Source organism: Triturus cristatus, chromosome 5_1 (assembly GCF_964204655.1).
Source record: "Triturus cristatus chromosome 5_1, aTriCri1.1, whole genome shotgun sequence".
Lineage (NCBI taxonomy): Eukaryota > Metazoa > Chordata > Amphibia > Caudata > Salamandridae > Triturus > Triturus cristatus.
Window position 1 is genome coordinate 782,002,864 of NC_140587.1, and position 23,679 is coordinate 782,026,542.

At 51.1% G+C, this 23,679-nt stretch overlaps 1 protein-coding gene across 2 annotated transcripts in view; it reads left to right on the top strand.

Moving 5' to 3' along the window:
* Positions 1 to 23,679, top strand: part of ROCK1 (Rho associated coiled-coil containing protein kinase 1) — a 1,783,501-nt gene that overhangs the window by 295,480 nt on the left and 1,464,342 nt on the right. For both annotated transcript variants that reach the window (XM_085605798.1, XM_085605799.1), the window contains exon 4: positions 22,352 to 22,489. In XM_085605798.1, the coding sequence (XP_085461924.1) occupies positions 22,352 to 22,489 (138 nt within the window). The remainder of the gene's footprint in view (positions 1 to 22,351; positions 22,490 to 23,679) is intronic.

The window sequence follows — 23,679 nt, forward strand, 5'->3', positions numbered from 1 at the left end:
GGCCAATTATGCCTCCCTCAGCAGGAAGATCAAGGACGAGCTTGGCCGCTGGAACAAGGGCCTGCTGTCCTGGCTGGGGCGAATCGCGGCGGTCAAAATGACGGTGCTGCCCCAGATACTATATCTTTTCCGGGCCCTTCCACTCCAACCCCCGGTGGGCTGGATACGACAAATGCAGGCTGACATCTCCCGCTTTGTCTGGCAGGGCCGCAGGCCACGCATGAAGAGGGTCCTCTCCACGCTTGCTCCGGAAGCGGGGGGTCTCGGCATTCCGGACCTCCGTAAGTACTTTCAGGCGGCACAGCTCCGCTATCTGGTGGAGTGGAGCAGGTGGGAGTCCGACAAACATTGGCTCTTCCAAGACCAGGCAGTGGCGGGCCGCACCTTACAAGAGGTTCCATTCCTGCGCCGCGCGCACCGCCCCGCTAATCTTTACGCTTCCTTTGTTACGCGGGTCCCCCTGCGGGTGTGGGACGCGGTCTGTGAGGCCCGGGGCCTTACCACCTTCCCTTCGCCGCTCACGCCCATTGCGGGCAACCCGGACTTCTCCCCTGGGATGGAGCCGGGGGTTTTCTCCCACTGGGTGCAGGCGGGCTGCAGGGCACTCTTCCAGATCTATGGCCCGGAAGGAGTGGTTCCTTTTCAGCAACTCCGCCAGGAGTTCGGCCTGACGGAGCTGGACAGATTGCGCTACATGCAAGTTCGGCATTGGGCCCTCCAGCCTCAGGTGCGTGCCGCCGCTGCCCGTCCAATTACACCGTATGAGCGGTGGTTGGCTACTCGGACCTCCGACGCTAAACTGATCACTGATCTGTACAAACACCTACAACCCCCGCCGTTTCACTACTACAATCCGGGGAGGGAGCGTTGGCACAGGGAATTGGGTAGGACACTCAGCCACGAGGAATGGGACAAAATTGCGTATCGGGCGCGGCACTCTGCATACCACACGGGCCTTACGGAAACCTTCACTAAAGTGTCCACATACTGGTACTACACCCCGGAGAGACTGTATGAAATGCATAGACACACTGACAAGGGGTGCTGGCGGAGCTGCGGGCAGGAAGGTACCCTTACACACATCCTATGGGATTGCCCAGTGCTGACCGCCTACTGGAAGGAAGTTCTGGACGAGGTGGATGAGCACTTTGGCATAGAGCTGCCGCGCCTCCCGGCGTATGTCCTGCTGGGCCTCCCCAATGACCTAATGTACCCACTGAAGTCCCGCAGGGGTAGGCAGATAGCGATAGCGCTGGGGTCTGCGGTTCAGAACATTCTGATCCACTGGCGCACATCCACCGCCCCCTCCATCACCGGTTGGTTGCACAGACTCTGGCATGTGCTGGGGATGGAGAAGCTGTCGCTTACGGTTGCGGGGGAGATAGACCAATTTGAGGAGCTATGGCAACCCTTTCTAGCGCTGCTGTCCACTGAATTCCGGGAGCTCACCTGCCCGAGGTATCTTAGGCTTCTCAGGCTGCGGCCGCCGGTGACCCCGGCGGACTAGCTTACATGTGAGATGGGGACCCCCGGCGGGGGGGGGGGGGGCTGTGCGGGGCTTCCTGGTTAGGGCTACTTTGCTGCGGGACCATAGGACGGGGGGAGGGGGGAGTGTTGTTGTTTTTGTACTGGGAGGATGGGGGATGGGAGGGGGGGGACTGTGTTCTGTTGAGGGGTTGATTGGGGGGGGTTTTATTGCTCTGCTTTTGGGTGTCGGATACGCGCGTGGGATTCCACAGCTTGTAATTCTAGCGTTCATTTACTGTGTTCTTCCCTCTGAGCCAACGCTTCACCTATTGCCAACCCTCTGGAGATGCATCCCTTCTTCTTTGACTGTATTCCACGTATCCTGCCTCCTGTCCCCCTCCCCCATGGTTTGTTTTGTCTCAATAAAAACGTTTTAAACATAAAAATAAAGGAAGGAAGGGAGTGATTGGGCCCGCATAGATTGGTCCTAAGGATACGAGAGGATCAAGTACTTGAGGTTAAGTTTGTACATCATGTAGCTTCCTATATATCTGGACACGACAAGTCACCATTTGTTGATTTAGAAAAGAAAAGCAAGTCTGTCCGTTAGCATCACATACTATGGTTAGGGCAGCAAGAAAACCGAAAAAGAATGACCTGTAACTTTAGGGTGGACCCTTGAGTGTTGTCTGTGGTTTTCTTTTTTGTGAGTTCCGCCCTCACCAGTGATGGTGTTAAGTTTCGGCTTTTTCTGATTTTCTGTGTGACTATTTTGCACCACACATCAATGAAGCTCCATCTGTTTTGTCAAGAGTTTCCCTAGGTTTCTACCAAGACCCTTTAAGGTCTTGTCGTACTAGTTTTCTATTGATCAGTTTTAAACAAAGATTTTCAGCACTGTCAAGATAGTCCTGTTTTATACGGCTGTGTCTCCTGATGTGGGGGAATTGCCCATTTTGCTTGGGTGAAAACTGTAAAATTGTAGAAGGGTATCAAGTTTGGGGGGGTTTAACATAAAGACATGTTAGAATTCTTTCACCCTGAGTAAAGACCAGTAAATAAAGAAAACGAATCTGATGATTGTTCAGTGGTCATTGTGCTTTATTGAACCAGTTCAAAATTATTTGTTTCCCCTTCAGGCAAGAAATGTTTTTTTAAAGTAACTAACCCAGATGGGGATACACTCTTTGTATGGATTCAATTCATTTTATATTTACTTCTCTTCAACATATGCTAAAAAATGTTGGTGAGCTCCGGATCAAAGGCCCTCATCCACTCCTTTGATCTGAAGAGAAATATCTTGATTACAGGAAAAATGAGAGAGCAATATGGAGAAGCTGAATTATGAATTCTGTGGGGGGACATTATTTTGTCTTTCTTATTGAAGTTATTTCTCATTACTTCGAATGCCTCATCCTATGTAATGTTTGCAAACAACACATTCCACATAAAGCGGACTAAAAGATCAATTTCTGAGTCAAATATGTTTTTTTATTAAATGTATAAAATGTGTGGTCTCTCACAAGGATTCGAAAAGCATAGTAAGAAAAAAACGAAGTATTGTGATCCTTGTTTAGAAAGTGACCTACTTCCTGCAACAATAGGTTTCCCGAGGTGAGTGGGGGACAATATGTATAGACCTGGAATCCTGACACCTTTGGTTAAAAAAAAAAAGGGGGGGGGGGATTCACATGGGAGCTTTCTGTATTGGTTAGCGAAGTTAAGATGTCTTGTTACCTTTTTTTTGTTTTTTGCTTTTGTAATCTGTTTTGTTCATGATCACAATCTCTCTGCTTTTTCTGCAGGTTTAATGTTGGATTCATTACTAGCTAGTGCTTTGATTATTTTCAAATTCACCTCTTGCCACATTTGTTTTGATGTCTTTTTTTTAATTTACTTTTTTATAAATTGTTTCCAGTCTTTAAAATTGTATTCTCCAATAAAACTTTCAGTCGACATGGCAGTGGTACTAGGCCAAAAAAGCCCCACGCCTGTGTTCTGAGGTGGAAGTTTGAAGGCACATTTGTCGGTAGCAGATGGGTCTGACAAACTCACACAATGTCTGCTTATGGTTTGCCGGGACCAAGCATGACTTGAAGTCATGCAAAAAGTGTTCCTTGATGCACCCAAAGGTCATCAGAGAAGAGGCCACGTTTTATATTGCAGAACAAAAGAATCTAGTTTGGTCTTGGGTATGATTACCCTCTTTCAGTAGGTGTAAGGCAAAGTGGAAAGACCAGTTGAGGAAGAAGCTCAAGCTGTTCCAAAGTTCCTCAATATTTAGACAAATAGTCCAACTTGGAGAAGAGGTCAAACAGTTGGAAGCTTTGGCGCCCTAACTCAGTTTAGGTATCTGACTATAACAATATGCCAATTGGAGCTAATGGATCATGGGTTCCAGAGACCATTTTAGACTTTGCAGTACAGGTGGCCATTAAGGAGGCCACCTGCAGATTTCTAAATTTAATATGACTTCCTTTTGTGCCCTTTCAGGCCCCATTAATTATTTGGCGCCTCCATTAGGCCGTCCCCTGCAGCCACTTCCTTTGTGCTGCCTGACCACATACAACGTTAGACCATTTTGCTTATGGCAGTGTTCTGTGCCAGTGTTCTGTGCCTCCTTCACTATGCTTCAGGTCCCACCTCCTTGTCCTTCATAAACAGCTGCGCTGTATTCCCCACCCTTTTCGGCCTCCGATCCGAAGCCATCTTCACCTATAGGCTTCCAAAGGACATGCAGCCATAGCCTATTCATGATTACCAAATTATGAGGGAACCCCTCCAGTTCGTCTGTCTTTGCAACCAGGTTCCAAAGAATTGATTCACAAGGGGAAGAATGTGAGGCTAGGTTTGTCTGCCAGAAGAATAAGTTTGTTACCTTTGGTAATGATCTTTATAGCAGATTCCTTAGTATCCACCCACCTCTTCCTGCGTAGTGGACATTCATGTATTAAACAAAAGTCCCAGATTAGCATTCATACATTGGCAGTGAAAGATCTGCTTTTTTAGCTATGCCCTGCTTTCTTTGGTGTGCAATATCTACTGATTTTACCAAAGTTAAGTAACTTCTGTGTGTGGATACCATTCCTCCATGTAGTGAAAAAAACTGCAAATTGTACCACAGCACAGAATTTTTGGATCCTCTTGCCTTGTGCAATCTCCCCTACGATAGTTATCTATTAATAGTTTTAAATTACTAGTTTTAATAGCGAATCACCTTAATGGCTGCACTTGCAGCTGTAGCAAACATGTGCCTATTTGCCTTTGTCAGACCCTATTTTAACACACAGGCAGGGGCTACTTGGCCTCAACCGTGGAGGTGAAAGTCATTTGCCTTTAATGTCCTGAGCTCCGTCCTGCTAGGCCTCTGCAAACTTCTAACCCCTTCATCACTTGACTGTCATTGGCAGCGACGGTGAGCAGCTACTTTCAGGGCAGTAGGTGTTCGAGCTGAAGACTCAACAATCACACAGCAGAGCAATAACTGATTGTTTAACCCAGTGCTTTACATTCAGGAATAAAAATACCTTAATGCACACTATAACCAGCCACTACACACACTAAACTGTCAACATGCAATTTAGTGTCATGAACTCTGGGGATGAATGGGCCCCTACCTGCTACCTTCTTCTCCTGTGTCCTTTGTAGCTCACTCTGTTCACTCTCAGGAGTAAACATGATAGCGATATTCAAGCTCTGGTGCAGATTCTCCCCTTTTTATATCACTGTGCTCTTGGTCTCGAACAGTTGAAAAATTCTAATTTCACTGAGTGAGACTGGTCTGCAGTACTTCTGTCAGTGACTGCCTGATTTCCTCAACGTGAACCTTTGTTCCACTTCTGGTTTTTTTTTTTAAAGTTTATTTAAGAATTTTTTCCCATAAATTGAGCACAAAACAGGACACATTACATTAAGTGATCAACAGCAGTTTACATAAAGTACTCAATAATACCGTTATTGGGAGGAGCCTAGCGTGCAACCAAGATGGCCGCGTAGGTGCGAGGCTCCCGGGGACCTCCGTGACCTCCTACATAAATCCTGACAATATCCTGTCCTAGATGAGGGGACTGTGTTGGTGAGCCCGAGCTGAGGTGTCACCCGTTTTCCGCTTCCAAATTGGACCTCGGACACCGGCGGGAGCACCGAGTGAGGTTTGCGGCCTTCTCCACGCCGGCCCCCCGGATTGGAGTTGTGGGGCGATCCGGAGACAAAGTGATCAACAGCGGCGGGCAGGGCCGGGCGACTCGCGTACCCCGCACTTTCACTTTCGCTTTTGCACCCTCCTTGCTGCGTAGGCGAGGTTGGGTTGCGGGGCGGTGTGCGGTGGTGTGGCCTCGTTGGGGTGCCCTGCCGGCCCGCCGGCTGTGATCCGTCCTGCGGACCTGTGGTTGCCCCCCCCCGGAGCCCGTGAACTGGTTTGTCGGCCTTTTCCGAGGTGATTGGCACGATTTGGGGACTGAAACCATGTCCACAAAGCAAGATGGCGACCGGGCAAAGGTGAAATCGACCCGCCGTGGCGCAGCCCATCAGTCCAACAACATGGACCGCTACACCCTCCAGAAGGGATCTCCTGAGGTGCTGCGTAGGTCCCCTGAGGGCCCGACTGATGCTCCTGCTCTGCCCGCGGATCTGACCCTGCGAGATGTCATGGGCGCTATCACCGAGATGAAGGCCTCGGTGGACCAGCGCTTTGACACACTGGCGCAGAAGATTGACTCGGTCCACGTGGATGTTGGCCTGGTAAGGGCCGATTTATCCAAGACCAATGACCGGGTCGATTCTTTGGCCCACACTACCTCGGGCCTCACAACGGACGTAGCGGCCCTCCAAAAGGAGGTGCGCCGGCTTGGCCAGGCGAGCGCCCTGATGGATCGTCGACTGGAAGATTCCGAGGGTCGGGCCCGGAGGAACAATGTCCGCATTGTCGGGGTGCCGGAGGGACGTGAGGAGGCGGCGGCGGACCTGTTTGTGGAGGACCTGATTCTCACCCATCTCCAGCCCCGGGGGCTGAGTAAATTCTTTGCGGTGGAACGTGCCCACAGGGTTCCCGGAGGAAGACCTAAGGCCGGAGCCCCTCCGAGGCCTCTCATTGCCCGGATTTTCAACTTTCGGGTCAGAGACGCTATCCTGCAGACTTCTCGGCTACAAGGACCAGTCAGACTCGACAATATGGACGTAAACTTCTATCCTGATTTCACCCCAGCGGTCCAGAAGCAGAGACTGAGCTTTCTCGGAGTTAAACGTCGTCTACGGGACCTGAACCTCAAGTATGCGATGCTTTTTCCAGCTAAGTTGCGGGTGGAGGTGGATGGCCGCACGCACTTTTTTGATCGTCCCGAAGCGGCCGGGGACTGGTTGGACTCTTTGCCCGGGGATCGGGGCCGGGGGGGGTGGGGGGGGGGGGGGGCGCGGTTGGAGGGGAGGGCTCGCCGGATCAGGACTGAGGGACTAATAGTAGGCCTCGCTCTGGACAACATTATCGTCACTTTTGACTGATTCGTGTAAGTTCCCCTCCTGTGGAGGTAGTACGGGGTCTCCTGGGGGCTCTCCCTCCTCCTCTGGGGGACTAGTTAGTTTAATCATTTATGGGGCGACAGGCACACTGCACTTTGGGGGGGCTGTTTGGGCTCATGCAGGGGTGCAGGGAGGGGGGAGTTTTGTTGGGATGGGTGGGTTGGGGTGGGGTGTTTGTTTTTACCGCAAGGCAAACCCTTTATTGTATTGGTGTTTTTAAGGTGCTCTCAGGGGGACGAATGATGGCTGCTGTACGTGATGGGGGGTAGGGATCTGACTTTATTGTCTTGGAACGTTAATGGACTGGGGGATAGGATCAAGCGAGGTGTGGTCCTGCAGTATTTGAAACGAACTTCGCCAGATGTGGTCTTTCTGCAGGAGACACACCTTATTGGTAATTCCTTTTGTGCCATGAATCGGCGTGGCTATCGTTTGGTGGCCCACTCGGGCTTCACGTCGGGCTCACGGGGGGTGGGCATCATGGTGAAGAACTCGCTCCCGTTGGAAATAGACGAGGTGCGCCATGATGAGAGGGGACGCTACACTGTCTTAGTGGGGAGAATGGAGGGCAAAGTAGTTGTCTTTGTATCAGTGTACGTCCCACCGGGGTTACAGTCTACCACTTTTGCAGACCTGGGGCGCCTCCTTCTTGACCTTCCGGGGGGGCTTCTGGTGGTTGGGGGGGACTTCAATGCGGTGGTTTCTGGGACCGTGGATCGTCACCCCCCTAGGGACCTCCCCCGGGCGCAGGCGTGGCTGTCCGGCTTTCTAGATACACTGGGATTGGTGGACTGCTGGCGCTTAAAACATCCCACGCAGCTGCAGTACACTTTCCACTCGGGTGCCCATGGTAGCCTCTCTCGGCTTGATTATGTCCTTGTCCCTGCGGCCTATGTGGGGAGGGTAGGAGAGGTACGCCATTTGGCGCGGGGTATTTCAGATCACTCCCCGCTCCTGTTGCACTTTGATGTCTTCCCGAGGGGGGAGGGCAGGGTAGCTCCAATCAACGCCTGGTGCCTGCGCGACCCCACCATTCGCGCTGATTTGATTAAATCCTTGCAGCGGAATTTTGATGAGAATGTGGGGTCCGTCCCTTCGGCTATCTCCCTGTGGGAAGCCTTCAAGACAGTTCTTAGAGGGGAGGCCCTCTCCGTTATCTCCCATGCCCGGAGGCGCGAGCAGGAGGAGGTGACCCGGGTGGAGGCCGAAATTGCTGAATTGGAGGGTGATCTAGAGGGTGGGGTGACGGATGCTGCACTACATGTCCTACAACTTAAGCAGGCGGCCTACAGGGCCCTCGTCACGGAGGCGGCCAGGGGCCTCAGTAGAGAGCAACAGGGGCGACTGTATGAGGTGGGTGATAAGGCTGGTAAACTGCTTGCGTGGTTGGATAAGAAGGAGAGAGCGAGTCGTGTGGTCCCGCTGATTGAGAGGATGGATGGTGTGCGTGTCACCGAGCCAGAAGACATTGTCTCTTGTTTCGCGGATTATTTCCGCGATGTGTATTCCCCGGTTTCTCCCTGCTCGGAGGAGGATTCCCATGCCCTGCTTAGGGATATCGCGCTGCCTTCCCTTTCGGTGGAGGACAGGGTGTCGTTAGATGCCGCTCCCACCTCCGACGAAATTGCCCTCGCCATACGCTCGGTCGCATCCGGCAAGGCCATGGGCCCGAACGGCATCCCTATCGAGTTGTATAAGCTGCGACCGGATGTACTGGCACCCCATCTCCGCGCGATGTTCCTGGCGGCCCACTCGCTGGGCTCCCTCCCGCCGGACCAGCGTCTGGCTACAATCGTGGTGATCCACAAGGAAGGGAGACCCCGGGACCGGGTTACATCCTATCGGCCCATCTCGCTCTTGAATGCGGAGCCCAAAATCCTCGCCAAGGTGCTAGCCAACCGGCTGGTCGGCGTGGTGGGCGATCTGGTCCACCAAGACCAGTCCGGCTTTATTCCCCATCGCAACACGGCCCTCAATCTGCGGCGCTTGCACGGGGTGCTCGCGCGTGTCCCGTTTGTGCGGGAGCCGGCCGTATTGGCGTCCTTAGACGCCACCATGGCGTTTGACACGCTCGAGTGGCCATACATTTGGGCGATGCTGGCGAAGTTTGGATTTGGCCCGGGGTTCATCAGCTGGGTCAAATTGTTGTATTCGGGCCCTTTGGCGCAGGTGGTGGTGAATGGAAGAGTATCGGTCCCATTCGAGCTGGGACGGGGCACGCGACAGGGCTGCCCCTTGTCGCCGCTCCTGTTCGCGCTGGCCTTGGAACCCCTGGCGGAGTGGCTGCGGTGGCACCCTTCCATCCGTGGTCTCCGTTGGACCCCCGAGTATGAGGACCGCGTGTCCCTATACGCTGACGATATCCTTTTGTACCTAGCCTCCCCGCGTAAATCACTGATTGTCCTGGTTGATGTTTTGCGCTCATTCGGCCGCAACTCAGGCCTTGTCATCAACTGGGCTAAATCATGTGTGTATGTGCTTTCCGGGGAGGCTCCCGTCCTCCCGCGGGGCTGTCCGATCCAGATTGCCTCTCAGGGGTTTCGGTACCTGGGTGTTTATATTACTCTGGACCCGGAGGCCCGCTACGAGCGGAATTTGCTTCTCCCCCTCCAGCGCTTGAAGGAGGACGTCGCGCGTTGGCGGCGCCTGCCGCTTTCGCCGCTCGGCCGGGCGGCATTGTTTAAGATGATGTCGTTGCCACGCTTCCTGTACGCTCTCCAGAACACTATGGATTTAGTCCCAGCGCGCTACTTCCGTGAGGTGGAGAGTTTACAGCGCCGCCTGTTCTGGGACGGGAGGCCGCGTATTGCCCTGGCGAAATTGACGCTCCCATGGTACGACGGGGGGATTGCCCTCCCGGATATTAAACGGTATTACTGGGCCTCCCAGCTAGCTGCAATTAACCATGGCCTTTACGGGCCCGCCTTAAACCCGGCATTTGAAATGGACAAGATGCTCCTGCCTGGTGGCGACTATAATCGAGCGCTCTACTCTGGCGCGCCCGGCCCCCGCCTAACGGGACCTACGCGTGTCATGGTGCGAGTATGGCACGCGGCTAACGCAGCTATGGGGTGGAAGGACCGTTTGACCCGGGCATCACCGTTGTACGCGTCTGAGAGATTGGGCTCCCTGTGGACCTCGAAGGGCTTCGAGAGGTGGGACACGATAGGCATCAGTAAAGTGGGGGATCTCTGGACGAGGGGGGGATTTTAAACATTCGAGACGCTGCAGACGGAGTTTCAGCTGCAGGGCAGTTAATACTTTCGGTACTTGCAGGTCCGTCACGCACTGGGCTCCGTCTTCCCAGACGTCGCCTCCATCCCGGAGTCTTCCCCCCTGGAGGATAGGGTGCTGGACGGCCACGTTCCGGACAGCACGATCTCCCTTATTTACAAAAAATTGATTAATGACCGATCGGGCTTGCTGACTGGCCTCCGCGAGGCTTGGGTTGCCGATGGGCTGGAGTTGGACGACGAGGACTGGATTTCCGCGGTGGCCTCTCCGAAGGAGGTGGCCATACCGGCTCGCCTTCGCTTCGTCCAGCTTAAGATACTCCACCGGGTTTACATGACGGGGCCAAGGCTTCTGCGTATGGGCTATGCTGAGGATGGGTTGTGTAAGCGTGGGTGTGGTGCTTTGGCTACTCTTTTGCATATTTTGTGGGAATGCCCGAAGGTGGAGCGATTCTGGCGTGGTGTGCATGAGGTCCTGCGAGTGGTCACGCATGTCGCGCTGCTGCCTGAAGCGAGGAGATGCCTGCTGAATGTGTGGGAACCGACTGACTACTCGGTTCCGCAGACGCGATGGGTGACTCTGGGATATATGATTGCTAAGCGTGACATTGCTCAACTGTGGGGATCCCAGAGGCCCCCGGCGGTGTCGGCCTGGAAAGAACACATGGATTGGTGCATGTTCCGAGAAAAGGTGGTGTATGTGGCGAGGGGTAAGCCTGGGGCATGGGTGAAAGTGTGGGGCCCCTGGAACGCCTACCGCGGGGGTATCTGCGCGCCACCACTGCTGCCTGCTGCCTCGCCAACCCCGTCCCCTTAGTTGACTCCTTTCCCCAGCCCCGGGCACAGAGTTCCCCCAGTCCTCGATCTGTTCCCCTTCCCCTCTTTAGACTCCTGTGGATGGCTGGGGTCCCCCATTCGGGGAGCACGTGCTGTTACTTTCGATTGCGGGTTGCCTTGCGGGTGTGATTTTTCGTGTTGTTTGTATAAAATGAAACCGTATTGTGGGGTCAGAGTGATGTGGCCCACGACGTTGATACCTCCTGATTCTGCTTCTCTGCAAGGCCAAGTGTTTTTGAACGTATGTCATATGCTCCTGTCATTCTAGCGGCCGGCCGGAAGGTTGTAGGCCCATACTTGTATATTCTTGAGATTGCAATAAACGGTTTCAAAAAAAATAAATAAAAATAATACCGTTATTCTTGGACCATAAACATTTCATACAAAATCATATATTATATATAGGACATAATATCAACTAAAGACATATTACCAAAACACATTAGCTCACATGGCATTCTTTCCATTTAATTATGGGCTCCCAAATTTGCCTACCTAATTGTCTACCCCTTTTCCCCTTCCTTGCATAAATTGCCATCTCCAAATTATAAATCTCTAATCTAGCTAACCACCGATGAAAAGGCGGGGGCAGGGGTACAAGCCATTCCGCAGCAATACACAGTCTCAGTACTGCCATGGCGAGAAAAATAAATTGATTATATTCAGATTGCCTGTCGCAATTATTAACTCCTAGCAATATAGTCACCGGTGTTAAATTAATATCAAGTCCTAGTGATCTAGTAAAAAAAAAAAAAAGGGCATGTGAACTGTGACTCCAGCAAGGCTCTCCCTGGGCGCCTGAACATCGGACTCTTCAGCCAGGTAGGAATAGGCAAACGGCAGTCTTGTGAGCAAGTGCAGTTGGCAGATGTCTGAGCAATGTAGAAACAGATGGGTTTGTGCTGTGTTTTTGCAGTGGTCTTACATAGGGCTGATCATGTTGTAGCCCCACAGACCAACTTCAGAGGCAACAAGGCTTCACACAGGCTCCTCTTCTTTGCCACACTTCTCAGGCACTGCTGCACAAGGACAAGCTGCAATCGTTATCTTGGCCATTTTTGCTGCATATCAGCCACAATTACTTTGTGGTCACAACAGCAGATCTAAAGCTGTGTTTCCAGTAGTTCACGCCTGGAGCTGTGAATTGGAGAGTTTGCTATTTGCTGAAAATGTGGGCATGCAAATCTTTCCTCTGTCGGACCCTGCCAGCACTGGAATTTCACTGGACCTGCCTCTTCCTTGACAGTCACTTGTCCTCAGGGATGTTGGCATGCTCCTTCCCTTTCTCATTAGGCAGGCTGGCTCGTATGCACTTCAGGTCAGAAACAGTTTGTTCCAGTAGGGGATAGACTTAAATGATATCTCTTCACATCTGGGAAGCTGCCTCTTAGGCAATCACCAGCTCTGTGCAACCAGACTTCTCTGCGGAGCACTACCTTCCTTGGTCGTAGAGAACTTGGAACTGGAACAAAGAATGTGTTAATAGGTCCCACATTGATGCAGCCAAATCAGCCAGGTGATGTGGATCAGGGGTCTGCACTTTCAGAACTAGGGTAATTCTCTTTTCAAGGGTCTTTTTCAGAGGCACAAAGCGTGGAGCTTTCAGCGCCTGGCTGTCATAGACCACACTGAAGAGTGATCATTGAAAAGTCAGAAGACTGGCCTAACAGAAAGGGGTCCTTTCATCTTGAACAACAGACTGCAGTATCACCCGCCACCATCTAAAAGATGGCCATGCTACATGATGATTAATCAGCAGCTCCTCTTAGCAAAAGTCCTAATTGAATTTCTAATTAAAACATTTCTAGTCTCTTTTTCACTTCACTATCTGGGTCTCCTCCCTCCAGCTTCAGAAATGTCAGGAATACATTTCCACTGTCTGGGAAATCAACCTCACCCCCTTCTTGTGCACAAGGCCCGACATCTCAATTTCCCTGGCTTACTCGTAAACCTAAGCCTATACCATGCAGGCCACATGTGCACATGCACAACATACAATTGGTTTGTCAGTGAATAGAAGTGGAACTTTACTTGAGTGGGCCAGTAGACCTTCACTTCAGTGACGCACATAAAAAATATGGTCACAATTAAGGTTTCAGAGAACACAGTACGCTGCTTCCATTGCTCTGTGTACCAAACCTATGATGGAAACAGTAGTCCAAGTCTGTTCAATTTAGAAACCTCTCCAGGTCGCAGGACAGGCCCAGTGCCTCAGTCATGTGAAAGGACGGGCCTAGGCCTCTGTATGCACACTAGATTAGTGTGAGACTTGGGCCCAAAAATAATCCATATCCAACCAGTGCACCAGATATCACAGTTGGGCACTTAAGGCAGGGTTACACAACTGTACACCATGCAGGGGGACATTCCCGTCATATCGACAATGGTATTCTATCCTGTAAACTTCATTGTCATGATGAGTATCCTTTTTGTAAAAACAGTGAAAATCGAAGACCTGAGGATTTTGAAAGATCGCATATTAAGCACCCTGAAGGTGTCCGTAGCTTGTGGCAACACATATATTATCTACATCCTGGCTCCACATTTAAATTGTTTTATTTTTATTTAACCAGCTTGATTGTATTTCAAATGAGGCATGTAATTGTTGCATAGGAGGAGTGTAGGAACCCGGGGTCACCAGGCCCTATAGGCGGTAGCGTGGCGCGAGCCGGTCGGGCAACCAGAGGGCTATGTGTTAAGCAACCATACACCACACGCTTCTCATGGACTAGAGTCACACACAATAAGGGACGCCACACCGTTTAAATTATGCAAATACTTCAAGTTTATCCAAGTATAGCTGGTCAGATGCAGTTCAGGAAATAACAAGGTAATACATGAATCATAATACCATTGTGACATTACATTCGACACTCTGGGTGATATCTATGCAGTGCCTAACCTTGTTCTAGCGCCGTGCGCGCTTACGTAAAGTCTTTCCCTGAACCGGCCGTCTAACTAAGCGTAATACCTGAAAGGGGACACATTGGGTTCACTTAACATGGCGCCTGTAGAACTGAGCGCTCCTCGTGATCACGGGCCCCTAGTACTGTGAAGCAAGGCAGATAACCATAGCGCTACGCGCCCTCAGTTGCATGTGGCTACGTTTGCGTAGAACATTTAATACATCGCGTGACTCGTAATCAGTCGCATGTCATTACCTTTGAGCAGAGCATATAACACAGTGCGCTACTCGCATTCCTTGGCATATAATTACTTTCGAGTAGAGCATATAACACAGTGCACTACTCGCATTCCTTGGCATGTAATTACTTTCGAGCAGAGCATATAACACAGTGCGCTACTCGCATTCCTTGGCATGTAATTACTTTCGAGCAGAGCATATAACACAATGCGCTACTCGCACTCCTTGGCATATAATCTACTTCGAGCAGAGCATGTAACACAGTGCGCTACTCGCATCCCTGGGCATATAATCTACTTCGAGCAGAGCATGTAACACAGTGCGCTACTCGCATCCCTGGGCATATAATTACTTTCGAGCAGAGCATATAACACATGGGGTTACTCGCCGTCCCGGTCTCTCCGGCTGAGGAAGCAGAGTCGGTGGCGTGAAGCGCCACGCGAGAGCAATGTCAGTCAGTACTTTGAACGGCTTCCAGCGGGGAGGATTACTGGACTTGAGGAGCGAGTCCCTATGCTCCGGTGCAGTTCACAGAGCACCGCGCTCAGTAGCACAGAAGGGGGGACACGGACAGGATCCCTCGGCGGGGTCTCTCCGTCGCGCAGGCAGGGGAGGGGATTCCCACGGAGGGGACAACCCGGGCCAAGTGCGGTGTGGTTTCCGGACCAGCAGGGGGCGCACCAGGGGGGAGCTCGGCCTCCGGGCTTACCTCCGTCTCGGCGTCAGCAGGCGTCCGTCCTCACGGCGTTGGGGGAACTCGGCCCCGACCTTGCGCACCTCCTCACTCGGCTGCGACGGCAGCGACGGGGCCCCGTGCTTCTCCTGGGCCTCGCGACACAGCAGGGCACTCCTCCAGGCCGCAGCGGTGAGCGCGCTGGCTTCGTCGTCGCAGGGGGGGGGGGCTCAAATTAAGGATGGGGTAAAGTGCTCAGCGGAGCACGCTGCCGGGGGTCCCAGACCAGGGTAGGAAGCGCGGGGGTCACAGCGCTAGTACCTGGTCGATCCCCGGTGCCTTGGCAATCGGCTTAGTATTTTGTTCACTAGAGTAGTTGGACACGCAGTCTCAGCTCTGGCATTCAAGGCTTACAGCTCGCTCTTGTCATGCAGTTTCAGTTCTTGAAGTTAGATTTCAGTTCTCAGTTGACAGATGAAGTCTTGTGGCGCAGATGTATCTGGCGCCCTTAAGGGGTTCTGTTACAGGGGTAGGGATGGAGAGGGCGACTAGATCCTTCCTAGTCAGGTTGGCAGAGAGTCTCTGGGTCCTCCTACTACTGGGCAAGATCAGTGGGATTCACAGGGCACCTCACTCACTTAAGAGGCAGTACCTAAATCCTGTCACTCTCAGAGGCATAAGTCCCTGGCTAGGCCCTACCGCCTACACTCCTGGTGGATTCTTCCAGCTCTGCTTCACCCCAATGGCCAACTCCCCACACAAGTTTCCCTCCCACTCTTAAGTAGCCCTAGGTCAGGTGACCTCTAGCCAAGGCGGCAAAAGTAAAACCCCACCTCCCTTCTAGAAGGTTCCAGCTTCTTCCAGGAGCTTCCCCACTCTAACTATGGGACAAAAAGGCGGGCTGGTATCGCAACATTGTTGTGGGTCCCAGCCAGCTCCTGGCAGCTAGGGTGCTACTATGAAAAACGACCACCCTGCAGTAGCAGGGGTCTGTGGCAGCCATCTTGGGAGAAGTAAGCACCTGCACCTTACCATTACAAAAACGAAAAAATGAGGGAAAAAGGGCCAAGTCCAACATAACCCCCTTCCAGCCGAAAGCCAGGGTAGACCGATCAATGCCTTGATGGTCTTCCCTGCTTGGGGCGAGAAAAGGTGGACGCAGGCCCGCAACGGCAGGAGCACCCGCAGGTTCTCCTCCGCTCTGGAACCCAATGGTTCCCTAACAAACCTCCCTGGACCAACGAAACCACCCCACTGGGGCTCCCTAGCTAGTTGTGGCCAGGACCGGCCCCTGGGCCGTCCAGATGTCTCTGGCCCGGGTGAACTCGCGGAGTGGGGGGCAGTAGCCCCAGGCCTGTAGTGCCTGTTGACCACTCCGGTCCTCCTCCTTGCAGTCCTAAACTGCCTCTGGTCCTTCCTCCTGGGGTCCACACCCTTAGGCTGACCAGCCTTCAGGGGCGAGGCTCTCCTCCCCCTAACTCTCCTTCTGGGGTTCCTCACCCTACCCTGTGAGGCACCCTCAGACCACCACTTCCTCCTCAGTCTAGGGCCTTGACCCTTCAACTGATTCCTCAACCTAGGGTCTTAACCCTTAGGCTGAGTCGGTGCCCGAGGCGAGACCTTCCTCCCTCTGTACCCCCTCCCAGAGTTCCGCACCCTCCCACCGGGAAAGGTACCCCTGGAAGTCAATCCTGGGGGGACACTGCTGATAGATGTCCCACCCGCCAGGTCAGGCAACCCCTGAGCCTGGCACCCCAGCACAGGATCTAAACCCTGAAACTGGGCCAACCCCAGAACCTCAGGCGCGCTGGTTAGAGTCGCCCTGGGTCCTCCTGACACTAGGGGCTCCCCTGCACTGGATGGCACATCGGGACAGCCTAGGCTCCCAACCTGGGGCTCCCTTGCGGAACTCTCCAGGCCCTGAGACTTCGGTTGGGGCACCTCGGGACACCTCCCCGTCTCACGCCTTCCTACAGATAGGTCGTGAGGCCCTACAACCCTCTCTCCCTGGGACCTAGCTGGGCTATCTGCCACTTCTCCCACCTCGCTGGGTTGGGAGATCCCTGCACCACCCCCTTCAGGTTCACACCCCAATGCCTCCTCAGACACCCTGGTGATGTCATCCTGGGGTAAATAAACTTCTAGCTCCTGTGGAGCTTCCGGTATGCTGCCACCAGTGTCCTCACTGGACACACTCATCTGGAGGGCACGCAGCTCCAACTCCTTCATCCGAAGCTCGTGCGCCATCCTCTTCTCCTCCATTGCCCATTCCAATTTTGCTAATTCCTTTTCCTGTTCCAATCTGGCCATTTCTCTTTCTTTCTCCTGCCTGGCCAGCTCCCATTTTAACTGCCTCTCTTCCCTTCTGTCCTCATACTCCCTTGGAGACGCGCTCCTGCTAGACCCTGTCTTACTACTTGCCCCAGAACGTCTTCCTGGGGGCACATTCTCGGACATGTCTACATTCAGGATATCTAGGACTTCCTGGGCGCTCTCCTCCTGAGGTGCATCTGGCGCTTCCTGTCCCTCATCCCCTCTCCCTTCAGGGTGGGCTTCTACCCATGCCCTAATGGCGGTACGGAGTTCCGGCGCCTTGGCCCTCCGCATCCCAGGCACCCCCAACTCCTGCGCGAACTCCCTCAGTTGCCTCACAGTGTACCCCTCGAGGTCAGCTAGCCGGGATTCCATTCTGGCAGGTGGGGACCTAGACTCTAAGGAGAAAATTCCTAGGGTGTAGGCAACAGTCAATAGCTAACCAGGCTTCTTGCACTCTCTACCTGGACAGTGGAACTAATGATCCAGCAACAATGGTTTCTGAGCTGTGGAACAAAAAAAATGTAGGATAGGCGTTTAACTGTGGCGCCCTTCGCCTCACGAAAGGGTGCTGTATGGTCACAAGTCCCAAGGATCCCACCGCTGGCCAACAATGTAGGAACCCGGGGTCACCAGGCCCTATAGGCGGTAGCGTGACGCGAGCCGGTCGGGCAACCAGAGGGCTATGTGTTAAGCAACCATACACCACACGCTTCTCATGGACTAGAGTCACACACAATAAGGGACGCCACACCGTTTAAATTATGCAAATACTTCAAGTTTATCCAAGTATAGCTGGTCAGATGCAGTTCAGGAAATAACAAGGTAATACATGAATCATAATACCATTGTGACATTACATTCGACACTCTGGGTGATATCTATGCAGTGCCTAACCTTGTTCTAGCGCCGTGCGCGCTTACGTACAGTCTTTCCCTGAACCGGCCGTCTAACTAAGCGTAATACCTGAAAGGGGACACATTGGGTTCACTTAACATGGCGCCTGTAGAACTGAGCGCTCCTCGTGATCACGGGCCCCTAGTACTGTGAAGCAAGGCATATAACCATAGCGCTACGCGCCCTCAGTTGCATGTGGCTACGTTTGCGTAGAACATTTAATACATCGCGTGACTCGTAATCAGTCGCATGTCATTACCTTTGAGCAGAGCATATAACACAGTGCGCTACTCGCATTCCTTGGCATATAATTACTTTCGAGCAGAGCATATAACACAGTGCGCTACTCGCATTCCTTGGCATGTAATTACTTTCGAGCAGAGCATATAACACAGTGCGCTACTCGCATTCCTTGGCATGTAATTACTTTCGAGCAGAGCATATAACACAATGCGCTACTCGCACTCCTTGGCATATAATCTACTTCGAGCAGAGCATGTAACACAGTGCGCTACTCGCATTCCTTGGCATATAATTACTTTCGAGCAGAGCATATAACACATGGGGTTACTCGCCGTCCCGGTCTCTCCGGCTGCGGAAGCAGAGTCGGTGGCGTGAAGCGCCACGCGAGAGCAATGTCAGTCAGTACTTTGAACGGCTTCCAGCGGGGAGGATTACTGGACTTGAGGAGCGAGTCCCTATGCTCCGGTGCAGTTCACAGAGCACCGCGCTCAGTAGCACAGAAGGGGGGACACGGACAGGATCCCTCGGCGGGGTCTCTCCGTCGCGCAGGCAGGGGAGGGGATTCCCACGGAGGGGACAACCCGGGCCAAGTGCGGTGTGGTTTCCGGACCAGCAGGGGGCGCACCAGGGGGGAGCTCGGCCTCCGGGCTTACCTCCGTCTCGGCGTCAGCAGGCGTCCGTCCTCACGGCGTTGGGGGAACTCGGCCCCGACCTTGCGCACCTCCTCACTCGGCTGCGACGGCAGCGACGGGGCCCCGGGCTTCTCCTGGGCCTCGCGACACAGCAGGGCACTCCTCCAGGCCGCAGCGGTGAGCGCGCTGGCTTCGTCGTCGCAGGGGGGGGGGCTCAAATTAAGGATGGGGTAAAGTGCTCAGCGGAGCACGCTGCCGGGGGTCCCAGACCAGGGTAGGAAGCGCGGGGGTCACAGCGCTAGTACCTGGTCGATCCCCGGTGCCTTGGCAATCGGCTTAGTATTTTGTTCACTAGAGTAGTTGGACACGCAGTCTCAGCTCTGGCATTCAAGGCTTACAGCTCGCTCTTGTCATGCAGTTTCAGTTCTTGAAGTTAGATTTCAGTTCTCAGTTGACAGATGAAGTCTTGTGGCGCAGATGTATCTGGCGCCCTTAAGGGGTTCTGTTACAGGGGTAGGGATGGAGAGGGCGACTAGATCCTTTCTAGTCAGGTTGGCAGAGAGTCTCTGGGTCCTCCTACTACTGGGCAAGATCAGTGGGATTCACAGGGCACCTCACTCACTTAAGAGGCAGTACCTAAATCCTGTCACTCTGAGGCATAAGTCCCTGGCTAGGCCCTACCGCCTACACTCCTGGTGGATTCTTCCAGCTCTGCTTCACCCCAATGGCCAACTCCCCCCACAAGTTTCCCTCCCACTCTTAAGTAGCCCTAGGTCAGGTGACCTCTAGCCAAGGCGGCAAAAGTAAAACCCCACCTCCCTTCTAGAAGGTTCCAGCTTCTTCCAGGAGCTTCCCCACTCTAACTATGGGACAAAAAGGCGGGCTGGTATCGCAACATTGTTGTGGGTCCCAGCCAGCTCCTGGCAGCTAGGGTGCTACTATGAAAAACGACCACCCTGCAGTAGCAGGGGTCTGTGGCAGCCATCTTGGGAGAAGTAAGCACCTGCACCTTACCATTACAAAAACGAAAAAATGAGGGAAAAAGGGCCAAGTCCAACAAGGAGGAAGGAGACTTGTGATGAGCAAACATTGTCTTCTTTTTAGGTCGAAGTCTACCAGACGGCACTACATCTTGGGGACATTCGGAAAGCTTCCCTAGGAATGCATTCCACCCATTGCTTACCCTTAGCTTTGTGGTTTGTAACTCACATGCGCTGGCTTTATATTTTCTGGTTATATTTGATTTAGGCTGTCCAGCTTGAGTTCACTTCTTCCTTTGCCCAAACCCTATTTACTGCATTCTTCCACGAGTACTGGATTTCCGTAAACAGGCCTTTAAATCTTGTTCTCATCTTGTCACGTTTAATGTGCATTCAAAGGCAAAGGTCAAATGTCAGGCTCTGTCTTTGGAGGGAGCCTGGTGTTTACTTTTCTTTTTCTTCCTTCAAAGTGTGAGGATTTATGTGCTAGTTAAGCTGGCTACTAGGGTTGTTCTTGACGAAAGCTGTACGATCTTATGTTTTTTTCTAGCACACAACAACATTTAAAATGTCTTTAAATGAACTGTGCAGATTTTTCAGACCATCCGATTTAGAAGAGCACAAACAAAGCACATTGTTTGGTAATTCTGATGTGGTGGAAACAAATATTTTAATATGATCAAAACAAACCAATATACTAGGTGATGCTGATTTCGACACATTTGTGCGCTATATAGTTTTAACAGTAAAACTGTATGTCTGTGCAAATGTAATGGTAATTGCAATTGAAAATGTGTTGTCTGTAATGGTAGTGCACTACTATACCATGCATGCTCTATATTACGCCACTCCGCTCTACTCTGCACCACCCTGCACTACTTATTTCCACGCTATTTCACACTGAGTCACTGCAGTCTCCTTTGCGCCACTTTCCTCAAAACCGATGAACTCTGTGCCAATCGACTCTGCACCAGTTTATGCCACTTCACTCTACTCCTCTCTAAGAATCTGCGATATTCCACTCTCACTCTCTACTCCCTTAAACTTTATTCCACTCTATGCCGCTCTACTCCACTCTATGCCACTATTCAACACTACTTCACTCTGTTACGCTCTATGCAACTCCTCCTATGCCACTCTACTCCACTTTATTTTAGGACATACTATTCCACTCTGTGCCACTCCACTCTGACACACTATGCCACTTGGCTCATCAACTCCACTCTGCCATTTGACTCTCCTACACTACTTGATTCTACGCCACTCATCTCTACGACAATTTAGTTTGCTCTACTCCACTCTACTTTGTAACACTACTCCACTCTATGCAACACCCTCTACTCCATTCCACTCTGCTCTACACCACTCCACACCATTCTATGCTACTACTCCATTCCACCCTTTCCACTCTACTCCATTCCACGCCCTTCCACACTGACACTATTCTCCCTCCACGACACTTCACGCCACTCAACTCTACACCACTTCATAGCACTCTGCGATACTTCACTCAAAACTGCCCTCCTTTACCCCACTAACTTTTAATCATGCTGAGCAGCTGCCACGCTGGTGTACATGGCTAAAACATTGCCAAAGCCTATAACTCTTGCATAGGGGCGACCTAGTGCCTTTGCCAATGCTTGTTTAGATTCTTAACAAATTAACTTTGAGCAGATTCCAGTGGATTGAGGCATGGGTAATACGATGAACTTGTGTTTGATTTGTGGAACTGTGGTCATGTGAATGGACTTGGATGTTCAGGAGGCAAAGTGAACAATGGCTCCCTCCATTTGAAAAAAAAACTTTTTGGGTTTATTTTCTTTGAGTGATGAGAATAAGAATGCGATGTTTATGAACTATACAGTGTGCCTAGGTTGGCTGATTCCCAAGTCCCTTGATATCAAAGTATTAAGCAGTATGATGTAGAGTTTACATCTTGCAGTAGGTCTGAGGATACATACTCTCCTATTCCATCTGATAGTCCATGTGCCAGGGTATTCTGGACAGATTTCTCCCACCATCTCCCCAGCCCTTAACAACTTTGGTAGGATGCCCATATTTTCAAATAATTTCATAAGCACCCTCTTCGATAAATTACTACAGCTAATGTGTATACAAGCTGTTAAACATACAAGAACCGTGCAACGGCATTGTTTTCATTCCGTAATGTATACCAACTTGCCTTTTCTCTCTGCCTTAGAGGAGTTGCTTCTATTATTTTGATTAATAGTTCGCTATTGCCCAACTCTGTGGTAACTCTATTTATTCAGATCAATGTGGGGCGGGAGTGATCCTGTGATCTTCAGATTAGATGTTTCTTTGCAGCACATGTATTCAAACATTGAATTGGTTTACATGACATTTTGACAACAATTTTGGTAAAGTTAAAGTAAATGCTCCTTTTACTTTTTCCAAAGGTCAGACATAAAGCAACTAAAAAAGTGTATGCTATGAAACTTCTGAGCAAATTGGAGATGATAAAACGATCGGATTCTGCATTTTTCTGGGAAGAAAGGGACATCATGGCCTTTGCAAATAGCCCATGGGTTGTTCAGGTACTGTAATACCATTATTTGCATGTATTGATAAAGCAGTGTATGCATTGCTTTACAAGTTTCCTCCTGTGATGGATAATTATTTAAAAACAAGCAGTAGCCACATCTATAGAATTTATAAACCCGTGGCTTGTAGAAAGGAAATGAGGGCTTATTGTATGACAAACAGTTGCATTTTCTTTGTATTTTAGCTGATCTTCAGTTACTTGTCAAATTTGTATTACCTATTTATGCTTTGCAAGAAGATTACTGTGGTAATTTCTGATCACTTTACTGTTTGAAGTACATTTTTAAATATAAGGTCAACCGCAACAATTGGATTAGTAGGTACAGAATATTCCATCAACTCAGCTAGGTTGTCTGTGAAATGGTCTAAGTTCTTAGTTTGGATTTCTTGAAGAGATATATTTATTAAGTATCTGTCTGTTCTCAAATGTTCTGTTGTATAAAATAACAATACTTTAAATGAGTTTTGTGTTGACCGTTTCTGTTGTGTAAAATAACAATACTTTAAGTGGGCTTTGTGTCGGCCTGTTGCTTATCATTAGTTGTCTCTTTTTTGTCAGTCTTATTTGCTTGCTTCTTATTCAGAAGCGTTTTCTCTTGTGTTTAGCCCTAGGCTGGAGCACAACTTCTTCACCACCTATTTGATTCAATGACTTTTATCTTTCCACTGCTTACATTCAGGGATCTCCTTTTGCATTTAGCACTGCATGGGAGTGCATGTGTTTCTTGCTGTCGTCTGTGTGCACTTCCTCCTTTAGAGCAATGCCTTCTCCTTCAATCTCTTCTTATTGCTCTGCCACCCCCAGTTCGTCTGTTGCTTCCCCCATTTCTCCCTGTCCTGCTTGATTTTTTTTAATAACCTCTTTGGCTGCCATGCCCGTTGCTCACTTAATACTGCTGCTTATCTGTTGGTATTACATCTCTTCCCTCCCCACCCCCGCAACCTCCCTCAGCCCCACCCTTCAATTCCCTTAGCCCCACCCTTCAATTCCCTTCTCCTCTGTTGCTCGCTTGCCAGATTTGCATTTTCCTAAATGGCATATTTAACTTGCCTATATGTCCTTAGAATATGGTACAAAGTGTACATAGGGCATGCAAGTTAAAATGGCACTAGTGGACTGGAACACCTATTGCACCATCCACACCAGTACCAGTACAAACATGACTTCAGACCTTCCCTGTGT